The sequence below is a fragment of the Mustela lutreola genome, chromosome 8 (genome assembly GCF_030435805.1).
Source record: "Mustela lutreola isolate mMusLut2 chromosome 8, mMusLut2.pri, whole genome shotgun sequence".
NCBI classification, from domain to species: Eukaryota; Metazoa; Chordata; class Mammalia; order Carnivora; family Mustelidae; genus Mustela; species Mustela lutreola.
The window spans coordinates 139,772,319-139,788,873 of NC_081297.1; the positions used below are offsets into that span (position 1 = coordinate 139,772,319).

Sequence of the window (16,555 nt, forward strand, 5' to 3'; positions counted from 1 at the left end):
GTGCTAAAATTCTGTGACTGCCTATTAATGGAGACAAAAACAGTATCAGGTTAAAAAAGAATGGCCCAACGACATACAGCAAAACGAAGAGTCAAATCTAGAAGTAGAATTTCTCTCTTCTGAATTCCAGTCAGTGACTCTTTCTAGGACAGTGTTCTCCCTGGATCTAAAGGAAATTTGACTTATTTTGCTTCTCCTTCCTATTTTTTTTTACAGTGGGTTATCAAAATAACCCACTGGAAAGGCAGCAGTAATAATCTACTACAAGGCAGAAACTTGTGTTTTTGTTTTTGTTTTAAGATTTTATTTATTTGTCAGAGAGAGAGAGGGAGAGCACAAGCAGGGGGAGCGACTGACAGAGGGAGAAGCAGGCTCCCCACTGAGCAAGTAGCCCAATGTGGGACTCAATTCCAGGACCCTGGGTTGGTGACCCAAGCCAGGCAGATGCTCAACGAACTGAGCCACCCAGGCATCCCAGAAACTTGTGATAGCAGTGTTAAAAAAAAAAAAAAAAACCAAAACAACAACAAAAAAACAAACCAAACAGAACACCAAATAAACAAACAAACAAAAAACAAGAGGTAAAGGGGAGGTGATGGTATCACATTATATACCATTGATAAAATGGGTAGGGAAAATGTAAATACACTGATTTGGACCATCCGTTTGAAAAGCTGGGCTACATGTATCTACTGAAGACATAAAAGAATATACTAAGATACTTGTATTTGACTTAAGACATTAAAGCACATACTATCGTATTCTAGCAGTAGAGTCAAACTTTTAAAAAGCAGCAGCAAACACCCCATTTGATTCTGGATAAAATTCCATGCAGGACGCTAAAATATACGACAGAGAAGGAGTTGCTACAAACCTCAAGACCCAACCCATGGGTTTCCTCTCCACTCCTCCCCAAGAGCCCCTGGAGCACCGCTGGCAAAACCAGTAGGCACTGCAGATCCAAATTCAGTTCTGTCCCAGGTAGATAACATGCGTCCAGATTAAGTGGACACATTTGCTTTTGTCAGGCAAAATATTCACAGGGTTTCCTTCTTATTGAGACACATGTATGAAACACCCTCTATAGCATGCAGTCCCGGGACAGAAGATGGAAAACACATGCAAATGCGAACCATGGCTGTTATCTCTAGAGCATACCTTTAGAGGGAGAGCAAGGGATCAAGAATTATTCCACTCCTGCGCAGGAGTGGGTAGGGATCAGCAGTAAAAGTGAGCACTGGTGGGCACGTATTACAGACAAGCCTATCCCACCACAAGGAATGATAGCAGCTAAAAATGAGAGTGCCTTGGTGGGACCCCACTGCGTTAACAGGTCACCCCAAATGACGTGTTTACGCTTTGTGTATGAACTTCACTGCGACCATTATAGCTTAGTAACTGAAAAACTAAGCTTAATTCCAAGAAAAAAATTAACTTTAAAAATAGGATACTAGGGCGCCTGTGTGGCTCAGTGGGTTAAGTCTCTGCCTTTGGCTCAGGTCATGATCTCAGGGTCCTGGGATCAAGCCCCACTTCATGCTTTCTGCTCAGCAGGGAGCCTACTTCCTCCTCACTCTGCCTGCCTCTGCTTACTTGTGATCTCTGTCAAATAAATAAATAAAACCTTAAAAAAAAATAGGATACTCTTCTAGTAAAGTACTTCACTGTAAATTAAACTGCCATAAGACTGAAATCAAGAGATTCTTTGATTACCAGAAGTTCACTTATTAATACAAGAATAAGTGACATCCTTCTGAAGATGACTTGTAATCTCTTACCATTTGCATATGGTGTGACCATCTTCTTATTGGTCATTACACGTGCTGTAGCATTATTCACCTAAAAATATAAAGGAAAAAGAAGGGGCAGGGAGAAAGTAGACCACATTAGGGAACATGGAGTTGCTCATCCAGTAACACAGCACTCAATTTAATAAAATGTAAATTTCAGAGAACATTGATTTAAATAATATAGCAATATAAAATATTAATATATAGTATTTTAATTAAAGTGTTTATAAAATGAGGCTAACAAGAGTAAAATGCAGTTTCTTGGTCTCCAAATGGAAAACTTGGGCTAGTTTACCACCAAGTGCTCAAAAGGAAAGATCTATTTGCAAGTTCTTTGGCGAGCTCGTAAACAGAAAGTCTCTGCATTATGGGAAATACGGGAAAAAGTCAATAGGAAAAAACTCTGTGCATGAACTTTGAAGTTCATTAATAAAACAGAGGCTTGCCGTACGGGTCAGGGAACAGATTTACAGGAAGAAAATAAATCTATGGATTTCACCTGTTCTAATGTTCAGCATTTTTGAGGACTGTGTAAGATTCTACTGTTTGAGGAGGGAAAAAAAAAAATCAGAACTTAGAATTCCATGTTGACCATCTTCAGGACCATGGTGAATTTTTTAGACTATGTGGTCTATCCATTTAAGAATAATGTTTTCTGAAGGCCTTTACATGAGGCACTTAACTGAAAAAATAAAGCTCCGGTTTCTTTTGTTGTATGGTTCTCTTCACTCTCGTTACAGAAGTGCAGAATTCAGAGCTTTCTCGGTGCTAGGTTAAGTAGGTGTTACAAAGATGGGGCCGAAGGCAAGATGAACGGAGCCTGAAGCCAGGAGACGGCAGCCCAGGGTGAAAACCAGCCAAAAGCTCTTGCAAGGAGAGTGCAGCATCACCACAGAACCTGGCTGTCTGCCGTGTGGTCAAGTCAGAGAACCGCCCAGCGTTCAGAAAAAGAATTCTAAAACATACCGAATATAAATGTCTTATTTTGCCTCTGGGGGTTTACATTAAAGTTATAATTTGTATGGTGATAAATTTGTATTATGGAAAGACCAATTTTTGGTAGAACCAGAACCCAAAAATGTCTTAACAGGTCCTTCAGGATTGGCAAGAGTGGGAATCTTCCTTTGTGAGGAAAAGAAACTCCATTTACTCTAGTTTGACCCACTAAATAATAGAAACATTTCACATTTAAAAAGAAAGAATGGGGTACAACAATGAGGACTGAGAGCATGCGGTTAGAACACACACACACAAATAAAAGAAAGAAAAAAAACAATCAGTTTTGGAAAGAAGGGAGAGAGTGAAGAGCGAGGTTGTCGCAGACAAGGATTAGAATGGGGTCAGGGCTTACACTAGCCGCTAGAGCAGAGTGCACCCAAGCGCTAAAAGGAAAATGGCCAGAACCAATCAGAAACCACCAGTCAGCAAGAGACCCATAGCCGCAGGTGACAGAGAGAAGGGGCAGGAGAGACAGAGGGAGAAGGACGGGGACAGAACCTGGGGCGAGAGAGCAAGAAGGCAGGGGAGAAGAGAAGAGAAAGTCAGGGGTGTCGCGGGCAGCAAAGAGAGCCGTCAAGGGCAAGGAAAGACCAGAGCTACATACAGGTTTGGGGGAGGGGAGGGGAAGTAGAGGCGGGAAGTGCATTAATAAAACCAGCCAAACTTGGAGCTCAGTAACTCTGAGTAAGATGTGCAAGGGGGAAAAATCACCATGATGTCAGTAATCAAACAGCTCAGACCGCTACAAACAACATGTACATCCAAAGTCCAGGCGGCACTACTCAAGAGCATTGAAAATAAAAGGGGGAAAGGAAAAGGAAGAGGAACAAGTCAAATCACATTTTGTAGTGTTAATGTGAGATGGCAGATGGACTTTTTCTTTCTTATTTAATTGTTTTGTAATTAACAATTGAAAAAGCTTCTTGTCTAGTGCTTGGTTTCACTTACCGCCAACGGGCACCATCGCCAGCATTGTGTATAGTTACCAGGGAAAGAGGGAGTCAAGTGAAGGGCCCTAAATGCTAAACCATTGGAAAGGGAGGGAAAAAGCAAAATATGCAGACATCTTACTCAAAATGGTGGCTTTTATATTTCATACTTTAAAAAAACTGAGAAAGGGGAAAGGGGCCAGTTAACCTTCGCTGCGTTCTTAAAAAGGACTGGCAGACACCACGGGACTGCCGGGAACACGGTAGAAGCACATTCGCCAGGCAGCCGTCAGACCCTCTTGTCTGAGGATTTTATGCACCATTCCCGGTGGCAATTTGTGATAGGAAATATACTTAAAAATGCCACGAGTTTTGGGATCTTTCTGCCCTCCCCACCACCTCTGCCGTCTTGTATTCCTTGATTATCACACGCACATGGAGGCGAACTGGCCGCCCAAGAGAGAGGGTACTGGCTGGCTCCTTGATTCATTATAGGACACAATGTCACAACTGGATCGTTTTTAGACATTTATAAAGTTAGTTTTATTTTGGCCTGATCACAGGTACTCATACGGAGTCTCGCAAACTGAAGCAAAGGAAAAAAATCAAGAGAGCAGAAAGATGAACATTTTGGAGGAAAAAAGTAAATGAGAAACAAATACACATGTACACACACACAAGTAAATCAAAATGAGACCCCCCCCACCAACAACCAAAAAATAGGGAAAAGAGGACAGAAGTGTTACTTTTACACATTTTAGTGCAAGAAGGTGAAGGACACAGACACACACACACACACACACACACATATGCATGTGTGCAGACACACACACAAGACAGGGCTTCAAATGTGAAATAAGTGAGGGAATACACAAAAAGAGAAATAAAAATATAAACCAGAAATTGAATTATTGAAGACATGCACCTCGATTTTACGGCCCTCTACCACGGTGCCGTGTAATTTCTCCCTGGCCCTGTCTGCATCAGCACTATTCTCGAAAGTTACGAACCCGAATCCCTGCATGCAGCGGGAGAAGGGGGGAAAACATGCACATCGTTATATTGAAATATTGATCTCTTGGTAAACAGAGAAATAAAAATCACAGTATGAAACTGACATCAGCATCAACCCAGCAGTACTCTCCCAAAGTCACATTTTTGGTCCATGCATATTTGGTAAAGGGAAATTAAATCCAGTAACAATATAGAACTGTAGTAGTAGTAGTAGTAATAATAATAATAATAATAATGATAATAGCAACAACAACAGCAATAGTAATAATGATAATGTAATTAACAACAAGAACAATAATAAAATAAAATGTAAAGCATGTGAGGCCAGACCAAAATTAAGGTATAGAGCTACTCGGGTCAAACTCTCCCACCAAGAATCTCAACATTGTTTTAGATGTTCTGTCTCTTTCAATTTATGCTGTTAATTTACATGTCATTTTATGTAATGCTAAAAAATAATTAAAACTGTCACTCCCCAATAACTTCTACATGAGGCCTTCCATTTAGGTGTAATCACTGCATAATGGGATTTTTAGGAGATCTCATCATTTGGCCCCACTCTGCCTGTCCTCTTGCAGCAACATAATTCCTCTGGGAACAGAATAATTTAAAACACAGCCTCTGTCTAGAATTCTGTAGGGACTGGGTGTGGAAGAAGAGAGCACCCATGTTCATCTAAGCTAATGAAAATACCACTAAGCAGTGGCCAATTATGCCTTTTCTTCAACGAATTTTAAACAACCAGACCGGCACTCAGAGTAAAAATAGGTTCAGCTGAATTCCAGAGAATAGCTTATCCAAATTTGCCTAAATTACCCATTTGTTGAAGCCTACATCTGCTACTAAATGTATTAGTAATTTTCCATGTAGACGGAAAAAAGGAATCAAAAGGCAGTGCGAATGAGATCTGTTAGTGCCATCAGCTGTATACTGTCCAACAGGAAAAGAATACCATAAAACAGCAATATACTTGGTCCTGAGTTAAAATTAATTTGTGCACTGTACACAAAGAAATCGTATGGAGCTTTAACTCATTGAGTGGAGAATGAAAATGCTGGAACCAGGGAGTTAACCCACCTACTCCTGCATTCACATGTATCTGAAAAGACGGTCTTGGTCATAATCGTACCATCAATGTCAAAAGCAGGATTTACTATGTATTTCTATGACTATCTCATCAAGCGGTCTATCAATTTCATCCTGCTGCTTTGTCCTCCTCCTTCCACTCTGCAACTGTAACATTTTCCCAAGCTATTCACACGTGTAGAATAGTTAATTCTTAGGATGTTCTGGGCAAGTCCCCATTTCTCAAGAGCTGCACTGTCCCTCTGGTATTCTTCTAACGTTCTACTGTAGGATAACCTGGAAACCTTTGTTACTTCTTTTTACGGAAGTTCTGCTTTTGCTGCCCTCCTCGAGTCCTTCCAGATACATACAAAATGTGTCCTTAACTGAGATGGTCAATGGTGTGCATAGCTCAGTAAGATTTTAGAAAAGTGATTTCATCCTTTTGACGGATCTCATTACTTTGCATTCTACATGACTAAATGGTTGCTGAGTGGCGATCCATGGAGAATCCCAATGGAGTATCTTTACCTATAATCTGGGTATCACCACAAATATCCTGGAAAGTGCAATGCTGAGCTGACAGAAAAATGTAGATGTCTGCTGCTGGATGGAGGTGGACTGCTCCCGGTAATTGTATTAACATTTTCTTTAAAAATATAAGTATGTGGAAAATATCAATGGAAACACATTTTCAGAAACAAATTTTGATACCAACATGTTACACCACATCAACAGCTCAAGGTATACAATCTCAGGTTACTAATTAATGACATTGTGCGTTTGTCACCTACATTGGGCATCTGCTCTAGAAAGGAAGCCAGTTCTCTAATCCTGGGGCACCCTCCAATAAAAAAGTTAAGTAAACCTTTCAAGAAAGGTCACAGGTAGTGAGGAGTTTTATAGCACACTGTGGAAGTACTGTAAACTATGTTCCAACTGGTTCCCACAGCCTCATACAGATTATAAGCCTTGGGTTAAATAAACAAATGATAAATTAGGAGCTGGGTAACAAATGATGTGGAGACCAACACCTAAGGTTTTGACGACTGGCCTTATGACTGACTACCTACATCGACACACCCATACACTCACATACTAGTGTGTCTTGTAAGTACAACGGTGAGGTAGAGAAAGGATAAATCTATTGTTTTCATTTTTTAAGATTAAGAAAGTAAATCAAACTGAGGTGAGACACCCAAGCACCGACAAGGCGTTCTTCCTTCCAGGTGGCTTCTTTCCACAGCTAATGGTGAGAAAGTAAGAAATAAAGCTCTAAACCCCAAGTTCAGTATTATATTAACCAAACTCCATTCATCCTAAAAACCCTCCTAATTTTCTTTTTCAAATCCAATTGCTAAAGGTGGTCTGTAATGCGCTGAGCACCTGCAACGCAGTGACAGCAGCTGGAAGAATTCAGGGTGGTGTCAGAAGCCAGCAGAGCTTATACTCCATAGGAAATGCTAATCAAAATGCCAAAGATAGAAAATGAACCAATCTTCACCTAGGGTAAAGGAGGAAGAAGGTCTTGCTGATGATACTCTGGGACTTCTGATAGGAAACAGAGGTAAGCAGATTTCCTTCTTTCCTTTGAAGATAAATAGACTTAGTGGTGGGCAGAACAACGCCCCGAAGTTGTCCACATCCTAATCCTTGGAACCTGTGCATGTTACCACCACCTTACCCGGCAAAAGGGATTTTGCAGATGTGATTAAATTAACGATCTTGAGATAGGGAGATTATCCTGGATTAGCCAGGCGAGCCCAGTGTAATCACAAGGGTGCTTATAAGCTAAAAGAGGGAAACAGGAGAGTGGGAATCAGAGTGCAGCAGCCTGAGAAAGAACTGGTTATTTTTGACTTTGAAGATGGAAGGGGGCTACAGGTCAAGGAAGGTGGGTCTCCTCTAGAAGCTGGAAAAGGCAAGGACTGGATTATGCCTTAGAGCCAACTGAAAGAATGCAGCCCTGCAACACTTTGGTTTTAGCTTGGTGAGACCCATTTTGGACTTTCGGGTTCCAGAACTATGTAGGATAACAAATCTGTGTTTTTAAGCCACCAACTTTAAGATAATTTGTTCAGAAGCAATAGGAAATGAGCATGTATCTCTCAGAAGTCTGTGATTAGAAGTCTGTGTTTTTAGAATACTGTTCTTTAATACTTTCCTCTGTGTTGAAACTTTAGAGTTTCCGACAACTTAACTACAATGCGGTTGCAAGAATATTAACTCAAATAAAACCTGAAAAGAAGTCTAAGGTACCATTCTGAAAATGTGCCAGGAACTGAGCTAAGGATATTCACAGATTATCCGGGCTTAAAAAGTTACTAACAGGAAAACATGCTTACATGAAATTATGTTTTAGTGTACCTCCATTCTTGGAAATCTAATTCACATTATGTTTGGTCATTTGGATCTCTTGCTTTAAAAAGAAAAATTTAATTAAAAAAACCCCTCATTGTTGACATGTTTGTCTATACCAGGGCTATCTGACAGAAATACAACACAAGCCACATACATAATTTTAAATATTCTACTAGCCACATTGAAAAAGTAAAAATATATGAAAGTAATGCCAATAATATATTTAAAATATGTGCAAATACTATCATTTCAACATGGCATTAATATAAAAACATTAATGAGATATTCCTTTTTTCTGCTCAGTCTTTGAAATCATGTGTATTTTACACTGAAAGTACATCTGAATTTAGAACTTGCTACATTCCAGGTGCTCAATATGGACACTGTATGGGACAATGCAGGTCTCTATGCTTTATACTATAACCTACCGCTCTCAGTTCTCAAACTTTTTCTGTGTTAATAATTTAAATAAACCAGTTTTCCATGTGTGATTTACTCCTATCTTAGCTTGTCTTGTGAAAACTGAGGAATGGGAGTTCTATCAGGATTACGGTTGTGGTCAAAACTTCTACTAAGTGTGACAAACATTTTATCACCTGTCCTGACATCCGTTTATCATCAAGGGCCTATAGGAACCGAATAACTACGACCTTTTTAGTCTGGCCTCAGACAGCAATAAATAACAAGCAATAGGATGAGCACTGGAAAAATATTCTGAAATCTGTATAATCTTTGAGTTTTTCCATCTCAGAAAAATGAGAAAGAAAATTTACCATGTAACTTTTAAGGGAGAAATCAAAAGCGGACGTTCTCCTGGGTATGGCCAGAACACAGAAATTTAAAAATAAATAAAAGAAAAAGAAAACTAAAAACCATAAGATGGTAACAAAAAAATAAACTAAGCCCTTTGAAAATACATGCACTGTTAATTCAGTTTTACATATCATGAAAAACATTTCAACTCAGCATTTCCTATCGAATTTTACTGAAAAGCAAAGGCCTAGTTAGTGCAATTTCAAAGACAGTTTTTTGACCATATTTTGAAAGAAATAAATAATTTCCCTTTGCATGAAATCAAAATCCAGGGAAACAGGCAAGAAATTACAGCACATTACTTGTGTCTGAGGATGGGATTAGAGGCTTTATCTGCCCTAACTCCAGCCTACACGGAAGCCTAACCCCAGTTCAGATGCCCGTCATCCCAGATATCCACATCCACCGGAGAGAAGTACTGAGAACACATGAGCTAAAAACTTGCTAGAAATGTCAGTAACGGTTGCTGCGACGTGGTCTGTGGTCCTTCAATGAACTCAATTAACAGTTGGCACTGTCTGAAGACGTGAAGAGCTCCTACACACTCAGTCTTTATGATACACGTCCCTTGGAGCAACAAGCACACCAGAAGCAGGTTGACAAAACTTTATGGAAAATATAAATGTTAGAATGTGTACGTTTCTTTACTTAGTAATATAACTCTATGTGATCATTATCACAAACAAATTGTTATGGGCTGGGTGATAGTGAACAGGATGGTGGAGAGTCATGAATGAGTCAGAGAAAGAGAAATACTGTATGATTTCACTCCTATGTGGGATTTAAGGAACAAAACAAACGAGCAGAAGGGAAAAAGAGAGAAAGAGAGAATGAGAGAATGAGGAGAGAAGCAAATCAAGAAACAGAGACTTAACTACAGAGAACAAAGGGATGGTTCCCAGAGGGAAGGTGGGTGGGGGGTGGGTGGAAGGAGGGGTTGGGAGCGCACTTCCCCCTCCAGGTGTCATATGGAGGGCTGAAACTCTACACTGCACACCTGAAACTAGTCCCTCACTGCATGTTAACCAATTGGAATTTAAATAAAAACGTAAAAAGAGTTTTGAAAAGCAACGCCTTCTTAGTCACTAGAAGTATCTAACAGCCAATGCAGAGTCAAGATGAACTAGGTAACCATTATTTAGAATTCTGCTTAAGATTCTGTGTGAGAAAAAAGACTGGAAGGAAATGCAGGAGATTATTAGTGAATATGCTCTTTTAATGAGCTATTTATGCTTTTTTGGGGGAGTCTGGACATGAAAAATCACGTTTTTCTTTTATAATGGTTTTGAAAAGGGTGCTTTTAAAAAGTTGTTACTCAAAGGATCTATAAGGAGGGGCAATACAATTTATCGTTCAAACTGGAGCACTTTGGGGGAGGAAGGGGACATTAATAATTATGCTAAGAAAAGGGCTAGAGACTGGGACTATTCTGGATAAACCAGGACATATGGTCACGCTACCAATATATTCTCTTTCTATTGTTTACAGCAATACATTGTTATGATTGGTGACATCTGGGGAATCAGTAAAGTTACACATATCAGTATAATCATTTTCTAGATTCTGTTTGAGTATATTCCTTCCATTTTTTGGCAGGGGTAGCATTTTTCATCATACATCCTAAGTGAACATTTTCAAAACGAGAGCCTACCTTTGTTTTAGTTAATCATAGAAAATTAGACAGGACTTATTTTGTATTTTAAAAGGAGTATGGGTTTATAACAATATTTTTTAAAAATCACATGAAATAATTTAAGTATATATTTTTGCATGTGTATGATTCTAAATGATATACATTCATCCCATAATCTAGGAAAACCAAATCTAGACTAGGAAGGTCAAAGACAAAAAAGGAAGATACTCAGCAATTTTTTCAGGCAAGCTGAAAAAGTAGACTGCTGGCAAGCCAGGGTGGGAGGGATGGGGCGGGCAAAGCAGCACAGGTGACCGTGCTCACCTGTGTTTTTAAGTGAGAATGTTCTAAAACCATAGGCTGAGTGTCTCATTATAAAAAAGAAGACACGTTGCTTTTTTGCTTTGGAGGCCTGTGGTTATCTGTTTCACTGATAACTGTTTTACATGTTAGTATCACTTATCTCAGATTTATTTTGTGACTCATTTTTCAATTACTGCTTCAAAAAAAATTCAATAAAGCTAATTTTTGGACAGAAAAGCACTCAGTTCAAAGACCGAGCAACACTAAAGTGAAGAAAAGCACCACTTATGTCTCCTTATCGCTGGTTCCTTTCAAGACATGTTGTAATTTTATAGTCAACCAGAAACACAGGAGGAATGAGAAAATAAACTTAATTTACAAAGAGAAAAGTACTCTTTAATTTATGTGAGGAGGATCCCAGAAGAGGCCCCTGGGTTTTGACTCCAAAATAAACCTCTGTTAACGCATTTCCAGAACAGTTCCCGGGGAACCGTTCCAGGAGAGAACTTTAGGTGACAGTTAAGAAGGACAAAGGATGCAGACAGATTTTGTATCAGTCCCTGAAGGCAGATCCGGGCAATTCTGAATTCGGTGCTTTGTTTTAAGATCGACTGCCAATGAGTACACAGTCTGTCTACTCTTTAGCACCGCAAAGGAAAAGGGGCAGTGAAGACCCAGAATTTTACTGTGGGGAGCAGCATAGGCTTTTAGATGCCCTAAAGAGAAAAGGGAGGCGTGTGTCATTTATACATGAAAATTACAGGGAGAAGCAACTGAATCGGGAAATTAAACAATTTTTGGTAGTAGGCAAATCTTTGAAGTCAATGAAAGGAGCCTTAAGAAAGATCGATTTCCTTTGCTTCACAAGAATTCAATCCAATTCTTTTCTTGGTAAGGAGCAAGGCCCCAGAGCCTGATGAAACCATACTGGGCGTGTACTTTTTGGGGTGTACTTAACAACAGCTCAAGTGCATACACTTAGAATTAAAAACGTTTAGACTACGACTTTGGATAAACAGTGTCGCATAGAATGCGACATGCACTTCTCATCTCTAAACCACTGTCATTTTCCACCTTGGATCTAAAAAGCTCCCCCAAAAATAAAAGCCAAGGGCCAGAAATCCACTGTGAAGAAACTACAAGCATAAATAGTTTTACTGGTTACAGGTTGAACATATTTTACTTTAAAAATACTTACCAAGTTAAGTGCTGGAGAAAGTTCTGTATAGGCATGTTAATCTTTTTTTGTTTTAACTGAAAACTGGAAGCTTAGAGTATAATTACCTCTTTAATAATTAACAAAGAATTATTATTATAATCAGAATTAAACACTATCAGTGATGATGAATTCTATAAAGGAAGGGAATAATCAGGTCCATTAGAAGAGTACATACATTTGTGCTAGTTTAGATGGGGCAGGAGGTACCTGTAATTCTGTAGGTATATGCTATTAATTGTCAGGGTAGGGTGAATTTGGAGTGGGAAATTGAAGAGCTAAGTATTCACTCATTTATTTGCTTTATTTAGCTTTTCTCAAATTATATTCTTAGAGATTTAATTATAGCCAAGGGGTAACTTGCGAAGTTCAGGAGAGAGAACCAAATGAAAAATTAACTCAAAAATGGTTCCACACTAAAAATGCAAGTAGAAGTGAACACAGCAAGGTAAATATTTACAAGCCTGACCACGGTTGGTTATGTCTGTGGCAGGCATTCCGTTTGTTGAGGAGGAAGAAAACTGTTGAATGAAACTGTGAAATTCGGTTCATTAAATATTTTTTCACACCACTGTAATACTTCATCATTCTCTCCTTCCTAAAATCACTGCTGCTTATTTTAGTGTATGGAAATTCGAAATCATACAGATTGGGAATTTAAAGTAGTCAATTATTAGGGGGAAATCAGTTTTAATTAGAACGTTCAGTTCTCATACAGAACACACTTCGAAGACAGTACATATATGGAATTGTGCACTGTTACTACTTTCATTCCGATGCCAAAAAAACCCCAGCTCACTATTTGAAACGGAAGGGACTCTATAACCCGAAGCTTACCTCTCTGGGTAGAACTCAGAGGAGGAAATCAGCTTACAGTGAATTCCTGAGTCACTATTCCCTGTTTTTACGCCTTGTCGAATTTATTCAAAAGAGAGAGCAAGTCAACTGAGGAACTGAAATATTACATTTGTTCTAAGTATGTCATTTCAAAGTCTGATTTTTAAAAGCGGAATTCACAATAGAATTCTCATAGAATTTCACCCGAGTCTTCTCTCTTTTCCTTCAAAATAAGCTGGTGAGGGCGATTTTGTCCGAGAAAGGGCGGGTGTCTCCCGCTCCTGACCTCCCTTCTCACACTGGTCTTGCTCCTACCCCCACCCCTTCACTCCCCCAACTGATGTATCAGGATAAAGACGGGCCATGTGGTTGCTTAGTTTTAGAGATAATCTGATCCAAGCCAGGTAGGTTGGGATACTTTCCGCAGGCTTGAAAAACCGCTTTAAATTTTCTGATTCCTTGCTATTTAAAACAAAACTAAAAAGAAGCCAGGCACACTTAATACTGAGAGGGAGCTTACCTTAGAGCCACGTTCATTAAAGATTATTTCTACATCTAGGATTTTGCCAAACTGCTGCAGAGACAAAAATAAAAAACATTTATTCCTGGTCAGCTTTTTGACCACATACTTTATTCTCTCCTGAAAAAGGCACAGGTTTTTTTTTATTTTTTAACTACTTATTCAACCTCCATGTTTCTACTTGTTGGCAAGTCCCAACACCAGTTCTGATCTTCCCTTGTCAATAAGCCGACAAGGCCTCCTGTTTCACTCCTTTTTCAGTTCGCCCACTCATACGTCACCCACCTCTACCTGGCAGGAGCCGTTCCCGGAACACCCTCACAGTGTTACCCTTCGGGTACTTCCTCAGGGACAAGAACCGGGGCTTTTCCTAACTACGTGTTTAATATTTTAAATGTCTCTGTTTTTAAGAAGCAAATCCTAAGCACAAAGATAAACTAGTGAAGGCTGTTTTTCTTTTTCTTCTTCTTATTTTTTTTAATTGATAAAAGTAAACCATATTCACTGCAGAAGTCAGGAAATACAGATACATAAAAAGGAAAAGAGGAAACAGAGAACGAAGATCGTCTGCACACCTACCATCTCCCCATTCTGGTTCACAGCCTTTGTCTTTTTCTTACGCTTTTCCTTACGTATACTTGATTAAGGACATATTTCCATGTAAAGGAAATATGTAATTTTTTTTTTTAATGTTCTAGACAGCCTTCCAAGCCATTAACTCTACAGTGTGTTCTAATTTCTACAGACTACATGCTATTTTCCATCGTACTTAAACATTCATGGACATTAGACATGATTTCATTTATTTGCCATTTTAATATTTCCGCACTGAATGTCATCAAGAACATTTTAAGTAATAACTCTGATTTGGAATTAATTAAATATTTTAACCTTTGGGAACAAGCTAGAAACACCAAACCTAAATAGTGGCAGCTCAACGGCTAACTGGAGGGGCGCGCAGTCACAGCGGTTACACAGCAGAGACGTGGAGAAGGTGACAAGCCAGCCTGTTTGCCTCAATGCTTGGATCAACTGAATGGGAGGGATGCATAAGAAATCTCCAGGGATCTTTCTGCCCCCACTTTCCTCGGAGTACTGGCCTCACAGACCCAGTGATCTCTTTGACTTGGATTTTAAATCAGAATTTGGGAAATGTTAAAACACTAAAAAAATGAAAAGAGCAAAACAGATCATGCTTTCTCACTGGGCTGAATCATTACTATCTTTTTCAGAAAACATGTACTAAGAGCCCATGTTTTCTAGAGTAAGGCTTCTGGGCTTGATTCCAGTTTCATCATTTAACAGAACATTAGGAAATTAAAGGAGAGAAGAAAATGTCTTATTTTAGGTAGGGGGGGATTTAATTTTATTTCTATGCCTATCCAAATGACTAAGATTGGAATGGTGTTTTAGAGTTTTCCTTTTACATTCTCTAATGCGTCTTTATACCATCCTGCTAGGGTTAGGACTGCCTTCCTTTAATGGTTAAGGAAAATGCGGCTGAAGGAAGTCACTGGTCAAGTTCACACAGCTAATAAAACAAAGCATGGAATCCTTGCTCTACACCGCTGCTGGTGTCCTTTCGAGGGATAGGCGCTAACCAGGCAGGAGACAGAGCAACCACCGTACCAGGTATCCCTTGTGAGGAACAATTTCTTTTTTCTTTTTTTTTTTTTTCTTTCTGGATGTAGCAGTCTTATAGGAAAGTCCTAATACATTTCAAGAAATCACTGATTAACTCGCCTAGGCAGATCTTCAACGGATACAATTTTTCTGACCTGAGAGAAAACACACTTGTGACAGATGAGAATATACTCCATTTTCCCTGATCTCCAGAGACTAGGACTCCATATAATCTCTGATAATTCAGTAGAGAACCTCATAACTCCTACTCCTGGGAAACTTCTTTTTAAATATAACCTCAATTCTTGAAGCTGCCCTTTATATATTCTGTTGTTTTCTCTTCTGGAGAGATGAGTTGGCTACCTTTTTCTGTGTAAAGTCTTTCCTAGTACTTCAAGAATGTTATTAAAACTCAATGCTGGCCTTGGCTTCGGTACAAAAAACACTCCAAGTACTCAGCTGTCAGTGACAAAATTTTGCTCCAGCGTCTTGTCGCCATGACCAGGACTTCACGCAGGGCGCCTGTTTCCCGACAGAGCACCACACAGCAACAGCCATGACGGTTTTTTAAAAACCATGATCTCTTGTTTCTAGTTCAAGTTAAGAGCTTGCTCAAATGAAATCTGGCAACAGCGCATATGCCCGGAAAAAACCTAAGACTTCCAGCAATCATTCACTTTCTAGTAACTTAAATTTTTGCTGTTATACTATGTTTTCATGATGGTGATTTCGGGAGGAAGGGGAAGCTGGCAGAATCCATCAGGGTAGCGAATCAAACACCTACACCTGATTTTAGATACTGGTCTTGATGCTGCTAAATTACAAGGAGGGAAGTAAAAACAAAACACAGGTACTATCCGCTTCAGACACTAGGTCACTGAACTTGTAACACTCTGAAAAGGATTACTGTCTTTGTCCTGATTTTAGTACTGAAAGGCTCACGCCCCAAGAGACCCCTCGGTCCCAGGCAAACCAGGTGGCACAGTCACCTCCTGGACGTGAGAACCTGCAAGGTCCACATCTAGAATGACAGGAGTGACAGCGCTAGGTGACAGAAGTCCCTGAAGACCAATGAAAACACTGACTCACCTTAGGATCTCTCTCAATCTATGCACAGTCTTATCCTAAAGTCTTAATGACTTATTAAAGTACACTGGCCGGATTAAATTGTATACCCACGGAAGAACTCCATAGACTTACCCCAAACATCTGTCGGAGGTCAGGGTCCCGGAAGCGGAAGGGAATATTAGAGACGTGCAGCCGTTTAGGGGTGGATTTGCTCTCTGAGTTCTCACTACTTTGTGTCTGTGACTGCTGGCCATCTGTCTGGGCTCCCCCTTCCGTCTGCTAAAGCGAAGAAACAGACAACATGGAGCGAAAAATAAATAGATTACTTCACAAGAATTCTGTAAAATTAAGGCCCCGCCCAACCCCACATGTTCTTAAACAATT

General features: G+C 39.6%; 1 protein-coding gene across 22 annotated transcripts in view; it reads right to left on the minus strand.

Moving 5' to 3' along the window:
- The window catches only part of RBFOX2 (RNA binding fox-1 homolog 2), a 273,237-nt gene that overhangs the window by 23,180 nt on the left and 233,502 nt on the right, over positions 1–16,555 (minus strand). For 14 of the 22 annotated variants that reach the window (XM_059186831.1, XM_059186829.1, XM_059186827.1 and 11 more), the window contains 4 exons: positions 16,304–16,450; positions 13,481–13,534; positions 4,644–4,736; positions 1,779–1,839 (listed from right to left, as the gene is read on the minus strand). In XM_059186831.1, coding sequence (XP_059042814.1) covers positions 1,779–1,839; positions 4,644–4,736; positions 13,481–13,534; positions 16,304–16,450 — 355 coding nt within the window. The remainder of the gene's footprint in view (positions 1–1,778; positions 1,840–4,643; positions 4,737–13,480; positions 13,535–16,303; positions 16,451–16,555) is intronic. The other 8 variants (XM_059186828.1, XM_059186830.1, XM_059186835.1 and 5 more) reach the window with 3 other exon arrangements.